The sequence below is a fragment of the Rhinolophus ferrumequinum genome, chromosome 11 (genome assembly GCF_004115265.2).
Source record: "Rhinolophus ferrumequinum isolate MPI-CBG mRhiFer1 chromosome 11, mRhiFer1_v1.p, whole genome shotgun sequence".
Classification (NCBI taxonomy): domain Eukaryota; kingdom Metazoa; phylum Chordata; class Mammalia; order Chiroptera; family Rhinolophidae; genus Rhinolophus; species Rhinolophus ferrumequinum.
The window spans coordinates 7885016-7908298 of record NC_046294.1 but is presented as its reverse complement, the minus strand read 5'-3'; the positions used below and the strand labels follow the sequence as shown (position 1 = coordinate 7908298).

The window sequence follows — 23283 nt, the reverse complement described above, 5'->3', positions numbered from 1 at the left end:
CCGTTGAAGGAGGCAGGGACCTGATCGTGACAGGGCTTGTAACAGAGTTTATACTTCATCCCAATGGGAAGTCACTGAAAGGTTGAAGCAGGGGTACAATGTGATCTCTTTCATGTTTATTAAGCTTTCCCTTAATTATCTAAATATAGGTTTGAGAGTAGTTAGCTCTGTGGCTGATAATCAAAGCCCTGGGGTGTGTCTGAGCTGTCCAGTATGGTAGTCACCAGCCACTACTGAACACTTGAATCAAGTTCATCTGAAATGAGACACGCCGTTCACATAAAATACACACCATATTTTGAAAACTTAGTATGAACTAAAGACTATAAAATATCTCATTGATACCTTTTATATTGATTACATGTGGAAATGGTAATATATGGATACACAGGGTTAAATAAAATTTATTATTATATATAATATTAAAATAATTTTACCTTTAAAAAATAGCTACTAGGCATTTTTAAACTGCATAGGTGGCTTGCATCATATCTCCATTGGACAGTGCTGGAAAGGTTATTAGAGGAAGAGATCCTAGGAATGGGTTCTGAGGAATGTCAGTGTTTAAGAGATGATGGAAGAAGAGGAGATGATTTTGGAATTATTTGGTTATAAGGAATAGAAATCTTCAAGTTTAGCTTAAACAAAAAGGGGAATTTATTTGGAGAATTCAGGGATCTTTACTAGACCTTAGGTCAGAAAGTGCATCCAGGGCTGATAAGAATCTGGAACTTGAAATCCATGAAGAATCAGTGCAAATGGTCTCACCAGTTCTATTTATCTGGGCCCCTATTGTCACTTGTTCTTTTCTTTGTGCACCTGCTTCATTGTTTCTCTGCTTGCTGGCTTTCTCTTCTCTACTTGCATCTGGGCTAGCCCACCCTCCTGCTAATTTACCTTCTCAGGACAAGGACTAAGAGATGGACTAGAACCTCCATGGCTCAAACTGCGCCGAGGACAGAACACGTGATTAATGAGATTTGGATCAGCAGTGCCCTCTGGTCCAGAGATATAGGGTCATGTAACTGTTCAGTTAGTAGGTTCTGGGGATGTAGACCCTTGAGGAAATGCCAAAGGAGACTGAGAAGGAACAGCCTGAGTGTGGGAAGGAGCTGCAAGCATGTGGCATCTCAGAAACCAAGGAAGGAGGGTGTGGCCAGTAGAACCAATGTGCATAGAAGCCAAGTAAGAGGAGGGACAAAAAGTGACCTATGGATTCAGCAGAGGGGTGATGAGTGTCCTTGGTGAAAGCAGTTTCAGGGAAGGGGTAGGAGCCAGTATGGAGAGGTATGAGGTTAGAATGTGGAGGCCGGGGAGGCAGACGCCTCCTCTGTGAAGTTTGGCTATGAATGGGAGAAAGAGACAGTGTGATCTCTGGAGGGAGATCCGAGGAGATCCGAGGAGGATTCGTTTGCTTGTTTGGTTTTTGTTAAGATAAGAGAGGCTTGAGCTTCTTTAACTGGTGATGGAAGGAACCAGGAGAAAGGGAATGGGGAGAGACCCAAGGGGAAAAGCGGATAGTGGCTGGTGGGAGAGGCTGGATGCAGGCCCCCAATGGAGGACTGGGCTTTTCTGCTGCGATTAGAAGGAATGTGGGAAACATGGCAGCAGACATCAAAGGTGGTCAGCTTTGGCTGCAGTTTTCTCAGTTAAATAGGAGACAAAACTGTCTGATGGGTGTGGAGCTAGACATGGATCAGAGACTTGGGGCAAGCAAGGCCGGAAGATCAGGACTGGAGGGGCCCGGCTTCTGTCTGCTGCCTCTCTGGGTTTGTCCACTCATGTGCTCACATGCTCTCTGGGACATGTAGACACACCCAAGCACAGGACTTGCTATGGACCACATTGTGTCCCTGCCCAAATTCATATGTTGAAGCCTAACCCCCAGTGAGATGGTAATTGGAGGTGGGGCCTCTGGGAGAGACTTAGGGTTAAATGACGTCATGCGGGTGCGGCCCTCATGATGGGATTGGTGTCCTTATGGAAGAGACACCAGAAAACTTGCTTCCTCTCTCTCCACGTGAGGATACAGTTGGAAGGTGGCCAGCTGCAAGCCAGGAAGAGAGCCCTCACCAGGAACTGAGTTTGCCAGCACCTTGATCCTGGACTTCGAGGCGTCTAGAACTGTGAGAAAGAAGTGTTTGTGGTTTTAGTGACCTAGTCAGTGGCAGGTTGTTGTAGCAGCTGGAGCAGACTAATGTGTAAGGTGTATAAAATAGCTCAGTGCACTCCACATGCACGTACATATTCACATCAGCCCAGCTTGTGTGACCCTACATGCCCACACTTGCTTGTACACAAGTACAGATGGGTACATGTGCAGCTCACATGGGTACACAGTGGCCTGCCCCCTTCCCCTTCCCTCTTCCTGAGCAGTATGCGTTCTTCATTGCCATTTATTGAAACCTCCCATTGAAGAAAGGGGTGGAGGGCAAGAAGGGGAGGCTGTCTTTGTTAGGATCGAGCCAGGGAATCTGGGGGACCTCAGGAAAAGGGAGCTGGAACAATGGGAGAGGTGAAAGTGGGGAAGGACTGGGCAGAAGAATGGCAGGGCCTGGGCTACAGGGAGGATGAGGACAGAGAGGTAAGGGAAGGCTGAGAACCTTCACAAGCTCTCAGAAACTTTGTTCTAAGAGCACGGACCCGCCCAGTGCCCCTCCAAATGCCTGCGGAGCCCAGAGGCAGGCAGGGACCTGGCTGGGATTAGTCTCTGGAGGCAGGGAAATGGGGTTCTGCTGCCCTCAGCTGGGGCGCAGGTCCAGTCCACAGGGCTGCAGAGGAATCCTCTGGGTAGCTTTTTCTGCTTCTGACTCCAGCTTTGGCTCCTTTGCCTGTGGGGACCTAGGGAAAGAAAGCTCAGGGAAAGTCTTGGGCCTAGACCTGCTCTCCCAAGGAGGAACATTGATCGGGCCAGAAGCAGGGGACTAACCAGTTTTCCATGTCTTGGATGGTCTCTGGCAAGGGTCGATTGAGGGTCTCAGGCAGGAAGAAGGCAGCACTGCCTCCCAGGAGGGCGGTGGTCCCAAAAATGACATTGGGGATGAAGGGATGCATCTCTCCCGTGATTCTCACCAGTGGGGCGGTCATGCTTCCCACGCGGGTCAGCAGGTTAGTGATGCCCATACCTGTTTGCCTGGGAGAGGTCAGAGCAGGGATTGGCAGCCTGTGTGTGAGGTTCTTGAAGGACAGTGCTAGGACTCCTGGGAAGGGGTCAGGAGGATGCCACAATCCCACCTGACCCTGTATCCTTTGGCTAGGCCAGCCCTAGGCCTAGAACCTACCGGATGACTGTGGGGTATAGCTCGCTTGTGTAGAGGAAGAGGCAGGCGAAGGAGCTTGACAGGCATCCCTTTCCAAACACAGCCAGTACTGTCCTCAGGGTCTGCAAGTCTGCAGAGGGAAGGACAGGTGGGGCCTTAGGGCTCAGGAGCACCTGCGTGTTCTTCCTCCTCAGCAGATGTTGTCTCCCTTTTTTGCTTTGGCTGCTGTGAAGCTCAGATCCACACTTAAAGCTGAGTAATAGCCACTCTGCCATTCCTAGGGCTTTCCAGGTTTGTGTCCTGCTGCATTTGTGATTTTTTCCTGGCTCCGTTTTCCTAATTCCCATTTATATTTTGTTGTATGTGTTCTTGTCCTAAAGTATCCCAAGTTCCTTTGGAAGGATTTAGGTGTGTCAACATACAAACGTCTCTACAAAATGGAAGTGGCGTTTCCAAAGTCGTGGTGCAATAGGCTGCAGGGTGTTCCGTGAGCACTGGGCTCTGCTGAGTCCCCATCCCAGCTCGTTTTCTGCAGCGATGCCACACAGGCCCTACCCAACCTCGAGCAATTCTGTACACCATCCAGACGTCACCATACTTTGCCCAGTGCAAGTCAGATCTGGAAAGGAGCTTTGATAGCATCTAGCTCAACTGAATTATTTTCTAGATGAGAGACCTGAGCCCCAGGGAGCACAGGGACCTGCTCAAGGTAACACTGTGAATTAGAGACAGCAGAGCTGGAATCCCTGGTACCCCAACTTCCCAGCCTGTGGCAGCCTGTGATACCCACAGACACACTGGCCTGCATGGGTCAGCCTCTTTCAGAAGGTTCTGGGGTAGTTCCAGCTTCTCACCTGAGGGCACAAAGATGAGAGCCAGGATGGAACCTCCTGCCAGGAGTAGGGTAGTGGCCTCGGTGATGTGCCGGCCCAGATAGCTTATGGAAAGGATGGTGATGAACTTGGCTGGGATGTCGACCCCACCAAAGACGAGCTGGAGGAGGTAGAGGTTGAATCCGAATTCTTCCACACCCATAGCCAAACTGTAGTAGGCAAAACCGGTGGCAAACCTGAGGGGCAGGCAGGGATCGATTAGCACCTTCTGCCAGGCTGAGGCCTTTCTCTGTACTGGTCAATGGGTCACCAGGATGATGAATAGTTTCATTTTTTTGTGCCACCTGCAACTGATTAGTAGGGACTGCTTGAGTACCATTTTGAGGTCTCTGAGATTGTGTCTGGCTGGACTCAGTGAGAAAGTGCTGAGATTGATTGGTTATGTCTGACATGGGCATGGTCAGAAATGTGGTGGCAAAGATGCCACCTAATTAACTCCAGAGAATATCAGGGCTGGAGGGACTCTGAGACCAAAGGAGGCAGTAAATGGTCTCTCTTGGCTGGGTAATAGTTTAACATCTAGAATGGAGGAGGTGGAAGCTGAGCTGTGCACATGGGTCCAGCGCCTGGCCTTCCCTTCTCAGAAGTGTGGGATCACTTTTGAAGAAGAGTTCCTGGATACATTGGTTCCTGTTTGGAGGTGGCCAGGCTGGAGAAGGGCCTTAGAACCAGGTCACAGAAAGGGCTCTGAAGGAGCTGTGGAATGTCAGACAGAACAGAAGGCTCAGGAGGAACACAGTGTCTATCTCAAGCCCTGAGGACCAGTCCTGCTCTGTGGGGTCTCAGAGGGCAGAGCTGGTCCAGTGGGGAGCAGTGGCAGAGAGGCACAGCATGGAGATGTGAGCTGGTAAAGGGGTTTGGAACATTTTACCTGTGGGTGGGGTGAGTGTGACCCCAGAGGAAAGCAAACCTTAATGTGTGGGGCAAGGACACAGCAGATTTCTGAGGTCAGGGCCAGGCTGGGGCAGCCCAGGGTAGGGGATCTCTTGACTCCTCTTGGAAGTGCCCTAGGATTTGCTCACCTGCGAGGTGAGCCTGCTGGAAGCCTTGTTCATCACCCTGGCCTTGGCAGAGGTGCTAGGGTGTGAACAGGGAGGGGTGGGGGGTTACCAGGCCAGGGAAAGACAGAAGGTCACACGGCGCAGGATGGGTATCCGGAACAGGTCCGCTACGCTGTATTTGGCCTTGGCCAAGGACATCTCCGTCTGCAGGTTGAGTCTGAGGTCCTTGGGGCAGAGGAAGGGGAGGGGTGCCATTAGTGAGCAGCTGGTGGGCAGGAGGAAGAAGAAAGGGGGGTACAGGCCTGCTGCTTTGAGAGGAGCTTGCTTAGAGCATCAAATGTGAGGCTGGTTTGTGAGCAGGGGAACCGAGACAAGAGGAGGGTACAGCCCAAGGTCAGAGCCCAGTTTCCTGCCCCAGATTACGATTCTTCTTGTCCCCTACCTCTAGGCTGAGTTTCTCTCCTTCTTCCTTCTTGCCATTGAAGATAGCCACCCACTGGAGAATCTTCAAGGCCTTTGAAGATTTTCCAGACAGGACCATCCAGCGTATGGACTCCGGTACCCACCTGGGGGCCAGAATCATCACAGTCGCTCACCCCATGCCAGAAGCCCTTTTGAGAAGTTAGAAGAACATCAATAGCCAGCGCCAAGGGGTTGGAGGCCCATAAACCCAAGCGACCTTACTGCAGATTTCATGGAATTTCAACTTGGCCAAGCTTTGCACCTGGGCTGCCTGCAGCCAGCACAAATTCCAGTGTAATATTCTCCTTCCACAAGAGCCTTTCCTCTGCTCCCTACCTGGGCTGCTTGTTATCGTTGGGCATCTTCCTTAGCTAGGAGTCTTGCGCCCTAGGCCAAGGCAGGTGGGACCTGGGGAAGGGACAGCACGTTGGAGGCTGGACAGCTGGAGGGTCCTGCATATCCACCTCCTCAGCCTTCCTTGGGCTGTATTCCAGGTCCTGGATGAAGAAGGGGCAGGGCTACTGTCCCAGGGCAGCTGGGGAAGGGAACTAAGGTTAGGGCTGTGGCCTAGGGAATGGGTTAGAGGACCCTTGGATTCTCCCTGAAAAGGACCGACTATGCTGGGTTCTTGGGATTGGCAAGTGAGATGCCAACTTCCCTCTTTCTCACCTCCAGGCTATACTTTCGGGGTCGGTTTGCCCTGAGCAGTCCCTGAGGGTCACTAGGTGAAGAGGAACGGGGAGGCGGAAGTGTGGGGAGAAAGGAGTGATGTTTGGAGAAAGCTGGTCTGAGGTGAAATCAGTCCCCATAGGCACTCAGGACCTGGCTCCAGCAAGGTCCTAGGGGAGTGGACGTTGGTCACGTGGCCTCAAACAACTGGGCCCAGCTGATAGTGGTGGCTTCCAGGGCTGACTCCCACCCACTCTCCTGGCCTTTTGATTTCCATTTCTGCCCTGACAGTTTTCTCAGCCTGCTCTCACCCAAGATTGTCAGTGACTTCCGCCCAGTCACCACAATCAGGACCTGGACTTTGTCCTCCTCTTCCTGAGAACAATGACAAGTGGCTTCCAATGAGTGAGGCTTCCTGAGGGCTAGGCGCATGTAACTCTGGGTGACAGGCATTATTATCTTCATTTTGCTTAGAGAAACCTGGAGGCTCAGAGTGAGTGAGGCTGGTTACACAACGAAGGGGCCCTAACCTCTTGTACTGTGTTGACATCTGCCCTTATTTTGTCTCCTGACTCTCTGCTCCTTCTCTGCTCGCACCTCAAGGCTGTGTACATTTCCTGGCTGCACCCTGGACCCTCTGACCATCTTTCCCCCGATGATTGCCCATCCCTTCTAGAAGCTTCTGTTTCTCATTTCCAAATGGAGGTCCCATCCCAGTTCTGTATCTTTTTGTGTAACCTTGGGGGATTGATTGCTTCACTTCTCTGAGCCTCAGTTTCCTCATCAGTGAAATGGGAAGAATAATGCCCCCTCCAGCTGTGAGGGTTGGAGACAATATAGGTTAATGCCTGGAACAGGGTTTTGTACATAGTCAGTACTCAGTAAAGGGTCGCTCCACAACGTTGTTTCTTTTTCTGAGTTCCTTCATTATTTCCTGTTCTTTGGCTCTAACTACCTGCTGGAGATTCGTTTCCTATCTTCAAAGTGTCCTCAGGTTTGATGTGTTGAATGAGCTCTTGACCTACCAGGGTGGGGGGTGGTCTCTGACCCAGGTGCCTAGATTGTCCCAGGTTCTCAGGTTTTGAGCTTTCCTTTCCTTTATATCTCAAATCCAGAAGTCCCCAAACTGTGGTTTTTCCTTCAACATGCCTCTCAGACTTGTCCCCTTGCTCCTCCTGCTCATACAGTCACCTTCTTCTGTCTCTCATCCCCACGTGCTTGAGCCTGTCCTTCTGTGCTGTTATTTCATAAACAGAAGCTCGGTCAGAACTTTCAGCACCACAGACACCGTCAGAGGTGGTCTCTGTCTCTTCCTGGCTTTTTGTGCTCTCCACAGCCTGGCCCCATCCCGTCCATCTCAACTTACCCCTTCTGCCGTAGGCAGTCCCTGAATGCCCCCAGACACCTGCTCCCTTGTGCAGCGTGCCTTTGTGTGGGTAACTCCTCCTCCCTGGAAAGCCCTGACTCTGAGATGGTGGTGCCCAGGACAGGCGTAGTTGGCCAGCCTGGTCAAGCATGGGCTTCCCCTGTTTGGCTCTGGTGGACCTAAGACAGGATGTGAAGGGGAGAGGGTCACATACCAGGACAACAGGAAGAAGGCAAAGTAGGGAATGGACACGGTTAACTGTAGCCAGCGCCACCGGGGGATGCCATAGGCCAGGCCGGGCAGAATGAACTGGCCGAAGGTGTAGAAGTAGCCGATTGTAGTCGATGTGATGGCTCGCATCCGGGTAGACACCCACTCGACATCTGCAGGAGGAGCCCAAGGACCAGATCAGGGGCCTGCTGGGCCCTGGGCACCTCCCTGTGAAGGAACACATGCTCCTGCCCACCCCTCCACCCCACTGGCTACTTGATCTGACTCTGATCCTAAGGCTTCATCGCCCCCATTTTACAGATGCTATGGCTGAGGCTCAAGAAGGTAGGGCTCAAATTTAGGACTCTGTCTGGCTGCCAAGCCACTCTCTTGACTGCCTTTCCAGTGCCAAGTGACTTCCCTTGTTTTGCCTCAATTTCCTCATCTGTATAATGGGGATAATAGTATTATCTACTAGTGTGTGTAGACGGGATGAGATCATGTACCTAGCAGAGTGACAGGTCCCGGGTAAATCCTCAGTATTGACAGCTGCTGCTACTATGTTTGCTGTCGTTATGTTTAGAGGGGGCCTCTGAGGTCCTGAGAGGGGTGACACCTTGCTTTACCAAGGTCATAGGGGGCCCATGGCTGAGCCAGGCCCAGACTCTACTCTCTCCACTTCAGGCTGTTGCTCCCTAAACTCCCGGTCCCCTCCCCCCCTCCTGTGGCTCACTCAAGATCACGGTGCTCAGGCTAACACCTGAGATGCTGAAGCCACACAGGAAGCGCAAGGCCATATAGGTGGGGAGGGTGGGGCTGAAGGCTGCACCTGAGCCACTGGCCGCCAGCATCAGGTAGCTGAAGGACAGGATGGGCTTTCGGCCAAACCTGTAGCTCAAAGGAGAGCGGGGGCGGGTTAGCCACTGTGAGCCAGCCCAGGTTAGTGACTGCAGGCTTGCAGTAAAGGGCTTCACCTTCTACCTCCAACCTCCCAGGCACAGCGTGTAACTTCCTCCCCAGACAGCGCTCTGCTTGTAATTGCTTTTTTTTGGACAAGTTTGCAATTAGAAGTTTGAGTTAATGAGTCATCTCTACACATAGCTTAGCTGCTTGAGCAGGGGTCAAAGAACCACCCATCTCTAAGCAGTCCATTCACCCCACTTCCACTGCCACACAGCCACTGCACTGTGTCCTGAAACCTTGAGGCTTTCCCCGCTGGGTCTGGGGAAAGTTGCAAGGGCTTTGGGGCAGAGAGAAGGCTGTGGCCGGGAAAGGGATTGGGACTTGTCCAAGGTTACACAGCAAGGACCATCCTTCTCGCCTCCCCCAGCTCTTTGCCTCTTTGGGGGTTCATGGGTGGAGCAGAGAGCGCCAGGGTCATCTCCACCTCCCCTTGGGAGGCTCCAATGTCTCACCTGTCAGACAGGTCTCCCAGCACGATCCCCCCAATCAGTATGCCCGCCATGAACACAGACTGGGCCATCTCCTTCAGTTTGTTGGAGTCGCAGACCAAGTCCCACTGTGCAAGAGAAAGGTAGCGCCAGCCTGGCTCAGTGCAGACCAGCCCTGTCAGTCAGGCTCAGCCTGTACCCCCACACATGCGCGCTCACTCTCCCAGCACCCTCATCTGACTTCCCTGAGCCTGGCCCCCTGCTTCCCAGGCACGATTGCCTCTTTCAGCCTGGCCCTGGGCTCCTTAGGTCTGCCTGTGGCTCTTTGGCTCCCTGACCCCTGGCTGTGTAATGACAACCTCCCTCTAGCATGTGTGGCCTCTCACATGACTTAGAAAGTCTGCTCAGCTGTCACATCTACCTAGGTCTGTCCTCAACCTCCTCCCTCAGCCCCTCGGAACTTGCCTGCATGCCCGCGGCCCCCCGCTTCTTCTCTCCCCACTTCACACATCCAAGATCAGGCCCTCTGCTGCACCCGCAGCCTCCCCGGCCTCCTCCATGGGGACATCCTTCCGCTGGGGCCACCTCATTCATTCCATCACACATCCTCACTCGCTCTCACTCTCTCCTGACCCCGCATGTCAGCATCTGCATGGGCTCAAATCTCTCCTTAGAACCTCTTTCCCCTCCCTGTCTGCTCCATGTCTCCCTTCCCTTCAAGGCCAAATCTCTCGCAGGAGGCACTACACTTGCTACTATACCATCATCCTCTCCCCACTGATGTCTCAATTCCACCTCTGCCACTCCACTGAAACTGCACTCATCAAAGCCACCAACAACGTCTTTTTCACCCAATCCGTGCAGCCTTCTGTGTCCTGACCCGACTGGGCCTCCGGCAGCCCGTGACACCGCTGACCTCTCCCTCCACCTGGATTTCCTCCTTTTCCTCCGAGGGCTCCTTTCTCTCGCTCCCTTAAGTTTCCCGAGGCTCTCCTCTCTTTTGTTATCCATTCTCCCCAGGAAATGCCATTGGTTCCTATGGCTTCAATCACTATTTTATGATGAAGACTCCAACACCATATCTTCAGCCCGAGCTTTCTTCTGGCCTTGACACCAGTAGATTCAGCTGCCAACTTGAAGTCTCCACATGGATGATGTCCCACGGGCATCTCAGAGTTACCTTATCATCCCACTCCCTGTACGGTCTCAAGCTCAGTGACTAGTAAACCTTTTTTAACTTCTTTATCTTTCACTTCATAATCATTCAATCCTTCAGTTTGTAACTTTTTAATATTTCCTGAATCTGGATTCTTCTATTTCCACTGCTACTGTCTTAGTGCAGGCCTCGTCATCTTGCACTTGGATTAAGAACAATGGCCGATATTTACTGAGGGTTTGCCATGCACCCAGCACATTCCGTGCCTCCACTTCTTCAATCCTCACAACAACCTTATGATGTAGCACTATCATACCCATTTTGCAGATGAAGAGACTGAGACCAGAGACGATCACTGTGACATTCTCCTGGCAGATCCCCAGCCTATGATCTCAGACCCTCCTGTCCATTCTTACCCTGATAACTGGAATGACTTTCTAAAACACCTCTCAGATCAGGGTCCTGTCTTGCCTAGAGCACTCACTGGCTTCCTCTTGCCCTTTGGGTAAAGAGAAAGCTCTATTAACACGGATTTGTAAAGCCCTCAGCTTGCTGGCCCCTGCCTACCTGTCTGGCCTAATCTCTTGCTAATCCCCAACATGCACCCTTTGTCCAGCTAACCTGAATTACTTGTGTAATGAAGTGGAGAATTTTATTCACTAGAAAGGCCTCACAAGAATGTTTTGGAAGTAAAGCAGTGTAGGGGAAGAACTACACATTCCAGGGAGCTCTTTCCACTTTCCTCTGCTGGAAGTGAGGAAGGATGGGGGTGGATAAAACCCTAAGTTCTACAGCTGTCACCGAGGAGCCCAGCGTGGCAAGCAAACCCAGTGGGCTCTTCTGGCTGGAAAGGAAGCCTGCATGGTTGTATGTGGGGGTGGAGGAGGGAAAAGGGTAAAGGAGGAAGTGAGGGGGTGTAAGAGGAGTATCCCGCTGGGTGTCTAGAGAGACTTCTGGCATTCTGTGGCATGCTGTGTAAAGCTATATGTGGTCCTCTGGCTGGGTGGGACCATTTAGTTCTTGACAATGGAATGTGAATAGAAGAAATGTGTGCTACCACCTCATTAGATTAAGAGGGAATCCCTGGCCTGGACTTGCATGCTTTCTCCCTTCCTGTTGGTGGGAATAGTGACAACTAGAGCAACTCTGGAAGCCATGTGGTGAAGATGTCAGAGCTGCTGTCAGTCTGGGTCCCTGTGGAGCAGAGTCACCCATTGGCCTGAAATGCTCACTCACCTTAGAACTATCGCATGAGAAAGGGAAACACTTCTATATCCTTTAAGCCATCGAATTATTATTGACTCCGTTGTTATGGCAATATAGCCTATCCTGATACATCCACAAGAAGTTGCAAATGGAAGTTGGATTCCCCCCACCTGGGGGGGTGGGGGCCCCACCCCCCGCCATTCCTCTGTGTTATTTAGTGCCTTAAGCAATCAGTCTGTTTGGATCTTGAGAAGGTCAGTGTCAGACATGCTTGGATTAGTTTAAGTCTATTGCCCTGCTCTACTGTCTTGAGACCAGATCTGCTGGGTCTTCATTTCTCCCATGGTACTGGTGACGATGTAGGCTTTAGAATAACTGTCGCAAGCCAGTTTCTTCCAGAAGACGGAGCAATTTGCGGAAAATACCATTGGAGGGACTTTGGGTCACATTTAAAATATGCCGCAGTCCTTCCACATCCCGGCAGAATCTGCCCCCATATTTATCTTCATCACTTCCCTGCTCTCACCTCATCCTGCTGTCTCCCCACATACTCTCCTCCAGCTGCGTTGGTTTCCTTGCTGTTCCTTAAACATGTCACACACCCCAGAGTCGCGGTGTGTAGTATTCTCTGGGCCTGCAATGTTCTTCCCCCAGATAGCCACTTGGCTTGCTCCTTCACCTCCTTCAGCTCTTTTCTCAAATGTTATCTTCTCAAAGAAGACATTCTTCACCACCATATTTAAAATTGTAAGCCGCAGCAGTCCATATCTCTCTACCGTACTTTATTTTCTCTTTACCACTTATACCATCAGGCATATTACATATTTCCTTCCTTCCTTCCTTCCTCCCTCCCACCCTCCCTCTTTCTGTCTCTGTCTCTCTCTTTTTCTTTCTTTCTTTCCTTCCTTCCTTCCTTCCTTCCTTCCTTCCTTCCTTCCTTCCTTCCTTCTTTCCTTTCTTTTCTTTCTTTCTCCCCCAACTATATCATCTTGATGAGGGCAAGTCTTTAAGTCTGTTTTGTTCATGACGATACTTCCATTGTCTAGAACAGTGCCTGACACCTGAAAGTCACTCAGTAAATACTTGTGAAATTGAATGAGTGAACATTCTACGGGCAAAACAGAGAGCTGGAGAGCCTTCGAGGTTAGAGGTACGCCGATGTCTCAGTGAGAGGTCACAGGGTCCACACCCTGTGCTATGTGGAGGACTGCCTCCCTTCACCAGAATGAGTGTAGGTCAGGATGGAGAATGTCTAGGCTATATATATATCAAATCCATAACCACATGTTAGTAAGAAGAACTGGGAAAACTTCTATGGAAAACTGTCTACGGGGTGTTGGGGGTGTTGGGGGGGAATGATAAAATGAGGTTCTGAAGCTCAGAAGGAGGGGTACTTTGTGGGTACATATTGAACATGTCTTGGGCCTCAATTCACTCTAAGTTTCTCCTAGAGATTTCGTGGTTAATGAAGCCCATCAGAGCTGAAGATAAAAACGTGGCCATGGTTACTCTGAAGATCAACACAAATCCATGGGGGCTCAGATCTGAGATGTGCAACTATCATGGGTGGAATTGTGTCCCCCCAAAAGACAGGTTGAAGTCCTAACCTCCAGTAACTCAGAATGTAACCTTATTTGAAAACAGGGTTATTGAAGATATATTTAGTTAAGATGAGGTCCTACCCGGGTAGAGATGGGCTCTCAATCCAGTATGACTGGTGTCCTTCTAAGAAGAGAAGAGATACACACACAGGTGGACACCACGGGACACTGGAGGCAAAAGCTGGAGTGATGTATCTACAAGCCAAGCAGTGCCAGGGATCGCGGGCAACCACCAGAAACTGGAAGAAAGGATTCTTCCCGAGACCCTTGAGAGAGCGTGCCTACACCTTGGTTTTGGACTTCTGGCTGACAGAACTGTGAGACAATATATTTCTGTTGTTCTAAGCCACCCACGTTGTGGTGCTTTGCTATGGAAGCCCTAGGAAATGAATATGCTGTGTGATTCCTGTATGTTTGCTTGAAGTACCTGCTGGCTTGGTGGGTGGTGATGGGAAGGGATTGGGAATAGAGAGCATGGCAATGAGGGAATCCAATACAGAGAGAATTTTAAAGATATCCTGGAATTTGAGGGGGAAGGAAAGATATTTAGAGAGATTTTTGGTGACATTCTGTGTGGCTAGCTGTGCAAAACCCTTGAGAAGGTCCTGCTAAGAAAACCTCTTGCTGAAGGCTCAGTTATTCTTCAAGGTGTTAATAGGGTGGTTTATGTTTCCTTTGACTCCACCAGAGGCTGGGCCATGGGGGGTCTGTGGGTTTAATCTGGTTACACTAGTGATTCTATAAAAGCTTCATGCTACTATGTTTCTCTTTGCTTTTGCCCTTGTCACCATTTCCTTATTCTAATAATGTTGCCAGTCCTTTTAAACTCATGTCAAGATTATCTTTTCTGAGTGCCAGGAACATCTTTTCTCGGTGTTTGACACAAGCAGGTGGTCACTAAATATTGGTGAAAACGGATGAGTGGCTGAGAAGCATGTCCAGATGCCCACTGTTATTTTTCATTTCTCCTTCCACACTCAGCGTCTTCCGTACCTCCAAGAGGACACATGTTATATAGCATTCTAGCTGCTTATTTACTTGCCTCTCCAGTATCCTGTAACCTCGCTGAGGGCAGAGGATCTCCTTTGACTCTTTCTCCCTAACAGAATAGTTGGTACGTGGTCAATGTTAATGTTTGTTCAGTGAATTATTAATGAGTGAACAGGGTTGGGGTTACTATCCATATTTTACTAATGAGGCTCAGGAAAAATAACTTGCTGGTTGGATGGAGCTTCCTGGTGCTTCCCTCCAGCCCTTGGTATGGCCTGGACTGACCTCTTCCTCATCAACTTTTGGCAACTCCACATAGAGTTCTTGGTCACAATATCCTAGTCCAAAATTCTTAGCCTCCTTTTACTCTCTTGGAGTGTTTGCTGAGCCCCTAGGGAGTTGGGTTCTGGAAGGGAAGGGGAGAAAGCCCACTGCCATGTCTTCCTGAGTGAGCTGATACACCAGGAATGTGGTAGGGGAGGAAAAGGGGGTCTGCAGTGCTCAGGAGCAAGCTTTGCAAATGATGCTGTAATAACCTTATGAAGTAAGTACTATTATTACCTCCATTTTACAGACAAAGAAACTGAGGCACAGACGGTAAATAACTCTCCTAAGCAAAGCTCGGTTCATCTCAAGGCAGAGACTCAAACTCAGGTCTGCTGGAGCCCCACCTGACACTCTTGACCTTGGCTTGCTGATGCTCCACTTGTGCTTAATTGAGCTCTGGGCTGCAGGAGGGGAGGCTCAGTATGTGGGAGCAGTTGCTGTGAGCCCCTGTAAGACATGTAGGCCAGGATGGGCTGGAATTGTGGTTGAGGAGGCAGCCAGGGCCAGAGCCAGGTGGGCTGGTCTGATATCAGGTCCAGAGCGGGAGGGACAGGCTTAGGAGCTGGAGCTGCAGCAAGATCAGAGGCCAGGAGGCCCCTCAGAGGCAAAGCAGAAAGCAGGCCGTCAAAGGTCAGGGTGAGCCATTTGTGATCAAGGCCATGATCAGCAAAATGGGGCCCTGTTATGTGGTGTGTTGTGGGGGGAGGGGGCTCACTCTGCCAGGGGACCCCACACCTGGGCCATACCTCCCAGAGCAAGGACAAAGGAAACAACCTTCTCTAGCTTTGGGGTCTTTCAGAATCAGGTGAGACCTTGGGGAGAATTGCTGCAGCCCCTGCCGACGCTTGGACCCTCAATGGAAACTGTGCTGGGGCACAAGGGCTGGAGAGGATGAACCAGATACCTGGGGATGAGTCTCCAGCTCTGCCACTTAGTAGCTGTGTGTTCCTGGGCCAGTTACTTACTTTCTCTGTGACTCAGTCTCCTCTTCTGTACTATGGGGGTAATGCTAGTACCTGCTTCTCAGGATTGTAAGTAACATAAGGAATGAAAAGCATCCAGCACTGTTCCTTCGCAAACAATCTGCACTCAACACACGACAGCTGCTTTATTGTCATATGCATTGTAAGGCCTGTGCTTATAGGGACATGTGATGCAGTAGAAAACGCATGGATTCTGGAGGTAGGTCCCCTGTTTCTCCTCCTGTAAAAGCTTGACCTCATCACCACAGCTGAGAGGATCAGCCGTGGTGATGAGCCTAGTGTACTCCTTTGCAAAACAGGGACAATATTCACAGGCTCATGAAAGAAGTGCAAAGCACTATCCCTGGGCCATGCACACAGTAAGTGCTGACCTTGGAAATTCCTGACCTTGGAAGGCCCAGAGGATGGCCCCAGGCCACTCCTGCATACATGATTAGGGCCTTCTAAGTGAGGGCTGTCACTGGGGGTCAGGCTGGGCCAGCAACATGGCTGGGGTGGGGTTCCTAGGTCCTTACCAGGAGTCAGATTGGAGACTAGAACAGGGGAGATGATAGGAGCACCCAGTGCAGGGTGGACAGGGAGCAAGTGGGATGTGCAGCAGGGTAGAGCTGGAGACAAGAGGTGGGCAGATTGTCTGGGATTTGGGCAGCCTGGGGACATGGCAGTTGGGATGGGGGAAGGCCAGACCCTCATCAGGGGAACCTCCCCAGTGTGGAGACCTGCTTCCCGGAGGATCCACTGGGAAGCCTCTGCTTCTCCAGCAGCTGACCTGGAGCCTCCAGGGACCCATGCAAAGGGACAGGATTCTTGTGGCCTTGGAGGCAGGACAGGAAGTCTCCAGCCCCAGAGAGGAATCGCAGGGAACTTAGAGGGAAGGGCCTGTTCATGCAAGGTCAGGCCCAGGCCCCTGAGGGCCTCCGGTGGGGTTTCAGGGTGCCTGGACCCAGCTGGGCACCCACCCACAGGGCTGAGGTTCAGTGGGGGGGGAGCTGTGGCTATGGCTTCTGTCCAGGGAATCCAGAGCCCACAGGGAAGCCAGCTAAGACTGGGAACTTGGCTGGCAAGGATGAGAACTGATGCAAAACCAGGTACAAGACCTGCAACCTCTGTTCTTGGCGAGGTTCCCTGTGCCCTGCCTCTGAGCAGTCAGCAAGGGCCACGTGTGTCCTGCCTGGCTCTGAGGGGGCATGGCCTTTATTCACAATCCACGCTCCCCACTCTCTCCAGACTTACACGGAAGACCTTTGTTTCCTCTTAATGTCTTAGTAAAGGTCCTTCGGAAAAATTCCAACCTTGTTTCTGCTGAACCCAGAGAAAGGAACTCGTGGTCACCTCTGCCAGGAAAGTTTGGGGATAGAGGGGGAGGCACCCCCTCCCATCCTCGCCCCTTCTCTCCTGGGGAGTTCCTTATTATCCTATTCTACAAATGAGGGGACTGAAGTGGAGGGGCCGGTGACTCAACAGGTCACTGGCGGCTATGGCCTTGGAGCTGGGACCTGCACTCAGGCCTGTGCTGTGCCCAAGAGAGGGGGGCTAAGTGGGGGCCGCAGAGGGAGGCAAAGCCCAGGGGCCTGGGCGGGCGGGAAGAGCTATGACAGCTGAATTCCCATCCATGGTGGGTCCGGGTTATGCAGGGGTCAGGGGTGGGGTGGCTCTGGAGCCTGACTGCCTGGGTTTGACTCCCGTTTATGAAATGTGGTGCCTTGAGCCAGGGGCCTGTCCCTTGGTTTCCTCACCTGTAAAACTAGGATAATAAAGGTGCTAACCTCAGAGGGTTGTTGTGAGGATGAAATGAGTTAACATGTGCAAAGTTCTTAGGACTATTTGGCATGGGGTCAGCACGCAGGAAGTGGTGGCAACTATAATTATTTAATTTTTAAGCAATCAAGCAATTCCTTGAAGTTTTTGCTCCTTTGGCTAGGGTCTGTGTTTTTGGAGGATATGGAGGGTAGCTTTTACTCCTCCCATCTTCCCAGGGACCAGGTGTATAGAAAGTTGCCCAAGCGTTTGGAAACTTATTTACAGGCAGTGAGACGTCTTCGACTCCCTGTTCCTTCAACCCCCAAAATCCATTCAATTCCCAAGCCCCACCGATTCTAACTCCCCAGCCTGTCCAGTACCTACTGCCCTTCCCATCAGTCATCTTTGTCCTGGAGCCCTGTGGCAACCTGCTAACGGGTCCCCCAGCTGCGGGAACCCAAACCCTCCACAAGCCACTTTCCTCCCTGCAGACAGAGTGATCATCCTTAGGAGGCCATCTGAGAGCTCTACTCTCCTGCTTAACACCATGCAATGGTCCATGTCGCCTCGGGATGGAGGCCACACCTTCGAGTTAGCATCCAAGCCATCTTGCTGTCCTCTCCAGGCCCCTGTCCGGAAGCCTCCACACCCCACTGCCCCCCACTCCAGCCTTCATTGGTTGCTTGCAGCCCTGTTTTGCTTTCTTCATGCTTCTGTGACTGTGCATTTGGCTCCACACACAGCTCCTTTTGCCCACCTCAGCCTGCTGGCTAACTCTCACCTGCACACTCAGCGCAGGTGTTGCTGCCTCCAGGGGGCCCTCCTGGCTGTCCTCTCCAGGCTGGTTAGCTGCCCCTCCTTTGGGCTCCAAGAGCACTCTGAGTTTATAAAGCTCCTATTGATTCACTCCACCAGTGTTTATTTCACAGAGCACCTCCTCTGTGCCAGGCACTGCTCTAGCTGCTGGGGATAGAGCAAAGCAGCTGAAAATCCCTGCCTCAGGAAGCTTGGAAGTCCCACCTCACTGGTGGTAATCTTTGAGGGCTGGACCTGTCTCCTCCTTAGAGGTGAGCTCCTGGAGGGCAGGCAGGGCTCAGGTGTTCTGTGACTCTCCGTCCTCAGTATCATGCATGTAGCCGTCAATAAATATTTGTTGGCGACTAGATGCATTTCAGGCATTATGCTTGGTGCTGGGAGAAAAAATGCATATGACAAGGAGGAAATATAATCTAGGGGCTACGAGAGTCAGCAACTATCATGGTTAGGAGCTTGGCTCTGGGGCCAGGTGCTGGCCAGGTTCGGATCCTGACTCTGCCACTTACTAGGGGTATGGCTTTGCACAAGCTTCTTAACTTCTCTGTGTTTCAGTCCCCGTGCCCCCCTGAGAAATGGGCTTATGATACTAACTACCTTATAGTGTTGTCAGGAAGGTTGAAAGTGTTAATATTTATAAAACACTTAGAACAGTGCCTGGCACACAGTAAGTGCTTTATATGTCAATCGCTATGAGTTAAACAAATGAAAAACAATCATATAGACTCTGAACATAGGGAATCCTGGATTCAGGTCCTACCTTTGCCAGGTACTAACTGTGTATAATCCTGGGAAAGTCATGGAACCAGGCTGAGCCTGAGTTTCCTTGTCTGTGATACTAATAATCCTTCCCTCGCTGAAGTGCCATCTCCTGAGATTCTAGGAGCCCACATACACACAACGTGCCCAGCTCAGGACCGGCACTGGGTAAACACTTTGAAACACAGCTCTTCTAGTGAGGCAAAAGCATGATCCTGCCTTTGAGGAGCTCATGGTCCCCTAGGGGAGAATGGAAACATTGGCCTCCGCTCACGGCTCAGATGCCACCTCTTCCAGGAAGACTTCCTAGCATCCTATGGCTCCTCCCACTTTGAAGTGCCACAAACACTTGTCCCCCTGTGGCTCTTGTGGACTTTAGCTTTAAATTCCACTCCTGAAACTGACCAGCTGTGTGGCGCTGGACTTTCACTCCCCTTCTCTGAGTCTTAGGTTTTTTTTGCTCTGTAAAAAGAGATAAAATCACCTTCAGCAGACTATCACTGTGGGAATCAAATTGGGAGACAATGTCTGGAAAGCACCAAAATGTACCTGGCAGTTTGTAGACGCTCAATAAATGCCAGTTTCCATTTCCTCCTCCTAATCCTACTGCGGTCTCCTGACTGGCCTGTCAGCTTATTCGAGAGTCTGATTTAACTCTGTAACTCCCGGAGATGGCAGGTGAACAAATCAGGGAATGATGGAGGCATGAATGCATGGGGGTGAACCCAGAAATGACTGGGTATTTTCTGGGTCTGCTCAGGCATGTTTCAACCCTCTACACTGCCCACTCCCTCCTCCTCCCACCCTGGGCACAAACAAGATGGAATTTTCCTCCTTTTCCTCCTAGCCTGGTTAACTCTTGCCAGTCACCAGACATTCTCATACCGGCTCCAGGGTCACTTCTTTATGGATGCTTTTCCTCCAGTGCCCTTCCCGCTCCCCCCCGCCCCCCTCCCCCAGCCCAGGGCTAGGCCGTGGTCTCTAAGGTGACAGGCCACAGTACTTTGAAGTTGGCATTTTACACGTCTTTGTGCGGTACTTTCACTAGTTGATGTGCCCCCTCTCGGCTGTGGATCGGGGCGTGGGTTTTGTATCCTCAGAGCTATGCCTGTCATAGAACGGGCTGCTTGTACTCTGAGTGTGAAGAAACCAAACCTTTCTGCTGGTGTGCGTCTGCACCCAGGTCCTTGCTCTCTGCCCGCCCAGTGCCTGTCCCCCGATTTTAGGAGACTGGGCCCCAGCCTGCTCTCCCATTCCTAAGTGCTGCAGGGTGTGGGGGGCCTGCTGGAAGTGGAGGGAGTGGGGCTGCCTGTGGCCATACCTCAGTCACAATGGAGTTCCCGGTGCTGATGTTGTAGACCCAGCCGTCCAGGCAGGGCTCGGTGTCCCCCTGGGTGTCGTTGGTCAGGCTGGCGTTGGGGGGGTATGCGAAGCGGAGGCATGGTTCGGGCTTCCCATTCAGGCCCATGGGGAGCAGCCAGGGCCCCGCGGAGGCGTTGGGGGCTGGGCGGCAGTGGTGGGCAGGGGTCGCGGCCGTGAAGATCTGCAGCAGGTTGTGGTTGGCCATGCCCAGGATTGGGATGCCCAGCAGGACCGTGACGAGGAACTGGAAGGGGCCCTTGCTGTTCACGTTGTCCATGAGCTTGGAGAAGGTCATTGCGTCGGGCAAGATGGTCCAGAGCTGCGGGCAAGGCACCAGGCCGGGGAGCGGTGTGTGTGTAGGCGCATGTGTGACGGACGTGTGGGCATGTGGATAGGTGTGCAAACACAAGTGGGAGGGTGTGCCCAGGTGTGTGTGGGAGCACAAGCGTGTGGCACAGTGTATGAATAAATGCATAAGGATGTGTGGGCTCAGCTGCGTGTATGCACGGATTTGCGTGTGGCGGCATGAGCAGGCGCCCAACGACACGTATTGATGTGAGGTCACAGATGTGTCCCACAGGGCGTCTACAGGGATGTGTATAGTTAGATTGGAGCATAAGGGCCTGGCTGTGTGAGCCTGGGGGGGTGTGTGTGTGTGGACTTGTGGGAGTGAACACGTGTGCTCCAGCCACGCCGGTCACACGTGCTGCATGCATGGGGCAGTGAAGGTCATGGAGCGGGGACCAAAGGGCCAGTCTTGGACACTGGATGGTGGGGGTAGGTTAGGGAGGTCCCTGGTTGTCCTGAGCAGACACACAGGGTTGGCTCAGGCTGCCTGCTGGGAAAGGCCTCCCTAAGCCCAGAGTCTCCTGGCTTTTGGCTGTCCCCTGGGGTTAGGCCCACTAAACTGGGGTAGCAGAAAGGGCCCAGGCAGGTCCCAGAGGGCATTAGGGACTTGGAGAGTTGCAGTGAGGAAGCAGGGCCTGGCTTTGGAGGTTTCCCAGGAGTTCCTGGGGGGGTCTTCCATCCCTCCTCACCTGATGGCTGGGCCTGGCTCCCTCCGGTGGGGCTGGTGGTCGAGGTGGCTGAAGCCCTTGCTCTGTCCAGGGTCCAGCAGCTGCTAGAGTTGGGCAGCTCAGCTCCAACAAGCTGTGTTTGTGCCTTCCCCAGGGGGCCTTACATAAGGCACAAGCTGTTTCCCCTGCTAATGTTTGACTTTTCTTCTGAGGATTAGCGGCCGGCCGCAGGGAGTGTGCTATGGACCCACCAAGCCTAGCTTTCCTCAAAGGGCTGCCTCAGCAAAGGTTGGGTCAGTGACGTGGCTGAGCCTGGCACGGCTGCTGGCTGGACAGAGGGATGGGTCGTTCCGGCAGGCTCACCGAAGGAGGAATCCGGGAGGGGGTCTGACTGAGTCCTGAGGGCCCAGAGTCATCCCTGAGCTGACGTTCTGAGGACTCGGAGCTGAGAACAGCTCGAGAGAGGTTCTGCTGCCCGTGAACAGAGGACATTTTCCAGGGCACCAACTTCTCCTGCCTCGTGCCTCCTGAGAAGGGGCCTGGAAACTTGCCTCCCAGAAAATGATAGGGCACACCCAGGCAGAAAATGTCACCTGCATGTGTCCCCAAGGGCTCAGGACTGGCACCCCTGGGGCAGCCAGGGCTTTCCTGTCTGAGTTTTGGACCCAAGGGAACCCCCACCTTCCAGCCCACTCTCAACGGTCAGGCTCCTCTTCTGACTGGCTGCTTCCATGTGGGGACAAACCGTAGTCTCTATTGTTTTATTTTTTCTCCCTCAATATTATTTTAACTACATAATAATGTATTTCATGCATAAGACATAGGGAATAAAACAAGCCAAAGAAAAGCAACATCCAGTCTCACTGGAGAGCCAACTCTGGGAGTGTGCTGATATATGTTCTTCCAGCCCTTTGCTCACCAAAGGCTGTGGTCTAAGACCCCATCTTCTAGCAACCAACATGAGGCTCATTTTACCCTCACAGCAATCCTGTTACTATTCTGGCATTATAAATTAAGAAATGAGGCACAGAGAGATTAAGTAACTTGCCCACTCTTCCCCAGCCAGGAAATGGCAGAGCAGGGGCAGCGTGGCCCTAAGCTCACTTCTGTCCCTTGAAACCCATATTTTCTACACAGTCTAAGGGACATTGTACTGCCTCTCCCTTAGCAAAGTCACCGGCTTGGCTTCCCACAGCACTCCTGCCTGCCGCCAGCTCACCTTCTACTGCTACTTCACAGCTGCTCCATCCCACCTGCCTGCTCTGGGGCAAGGGAGGGGTCCACCTAGGGCTCCCATTACTGCTTGGGAAGGGGTTTCCCATTTTCCTCCCCCACCCCAGGCAGCATCCAGTTCCCCCTAAAGTCTCCTCCGCAATCCCCACACCCCCACCCCAGGGCGGGGTCAGCTGGTAACCAGGTCTAGCCCCTCTCGGCTCCCCAGTGGGCCCTGCAGAAGTTGATGTTCTCTGAGTGGCCCCAGGCAGGGCCAGATGACTCATCAAAGGAAGATTAAATTATGCTCCTAGGCAGCCAAGGGGTTGTGGCAGCCAAGGGGTTGTTTTAGAAAGGTTTTCCACTGTGAGGCTTGTGGAGAGCTGGGCCACTGCCCTGAGTCCCCCTGCTCTGGGCATTTGCCCTCTGCAAGGTTTTCTGGTTCCTAATTGGGCCTGAGTTATCCGTCTGTTCCTGTCCCAGTGGAATGTTGTTTAAAGGAGCCTGGTGATTTCCCACTGAGGCTGCTGGAGGTGAGCCAGATAATAGATGTGTCAGCTGCCCAGTCAGGGGCAGCCCTCTCCCAGCCCCCAGCACATGTGCTTGGATTCACTACATCTGAACTGAGGTCTTCCATTAGCCAGGCCCATCCAGATGGTGTCCATGCACTTGCTGTATGAGCTTGGGCAAATCACCTCCCTCTGGGTCTCTCGTTTCTCTTTATTAGTTAAGTGGCTTTAAAGAAAACACCAGAAATCTTTTATTCAAACAATATATTGGATTCATAAGATCAATATATAAAACAAATACTAGAGGAGGTGGACTGGCTAAAGTGGGGGAGAGGGTAGAGCGAAAGTGGCCCCCTC

The 23283-nt window shown here is 52.0% G+C and overlaps 1 protein-coding gene across 2 annotated transcripts; it reads right to left on the bottom strand.

Annotated features, from left to right (window-relative positions):
- Positions 1-484: 484 nt before the first annotated feature.
- SLC22A8 (solute carrier family 22 member 8) lies at positions 485-21437 on the bottom strand. Of its 2 annotated transcripts, none has more exons than XM_033120871.1 (11): positions 21227-21437; positions 20149-20508; positions 9277-9380; positions 8595-8749; positions 7866-8034; positions 5597-5720; positions 5264-5379; positions 4115-4329; positions 3282-3390; positions 2930-3133; positions 485-2831 (listed from the first exon to the last, which is right to left on the bottom strand). In XM_033120871.1, the coding sequence occupies exons 2-11, from the start codon at positions 20482-20484 to the stop codon at positions 2630-2632; spliced, it is 1734 nt and encodes a 577-aa protein (XP_032976762.1). In that variant the 5' UTR covers positions 20485-20508; positions 21227-21437; the 3' UTR covers positions 485-2629. The 2 variants fall into 2 exon arrangements, with proteins under 2 accessions (XP_032976762.1, XP_032976763.1); XM_033120872.1 differs by having other exon boundaries at positions 2619-2841.
- Between the last annotated feature and the right edge of the window lie 1846 nt (positions 21438-23283).

Excerpts from the sequence above, each read along its gene's own strand:
- SLC22A8 (XM_033120871.1), bottom strand. The coding sequence starts at position 20,484 with ATGACCTTCTCCAAGCTCATGGACAACGTGAACAGCAAGGGCCCCTTC. Across the intron at positions 9,381-20,148 it reads GGAACTCCATTGTGACTGAG|TGGGACTTGGTCTGCGACTC; the intron begins GTATGGCCACAG and ends TCTCTTGCACAG. Across the intron at positions 8,750-9,276 it reads CTGGGAGACCTGTCTGACAG|GTTTGGCCGAAAGCCCATCC; the intron begins GTGAGACATTGG and ends TTTGAGCTACAG.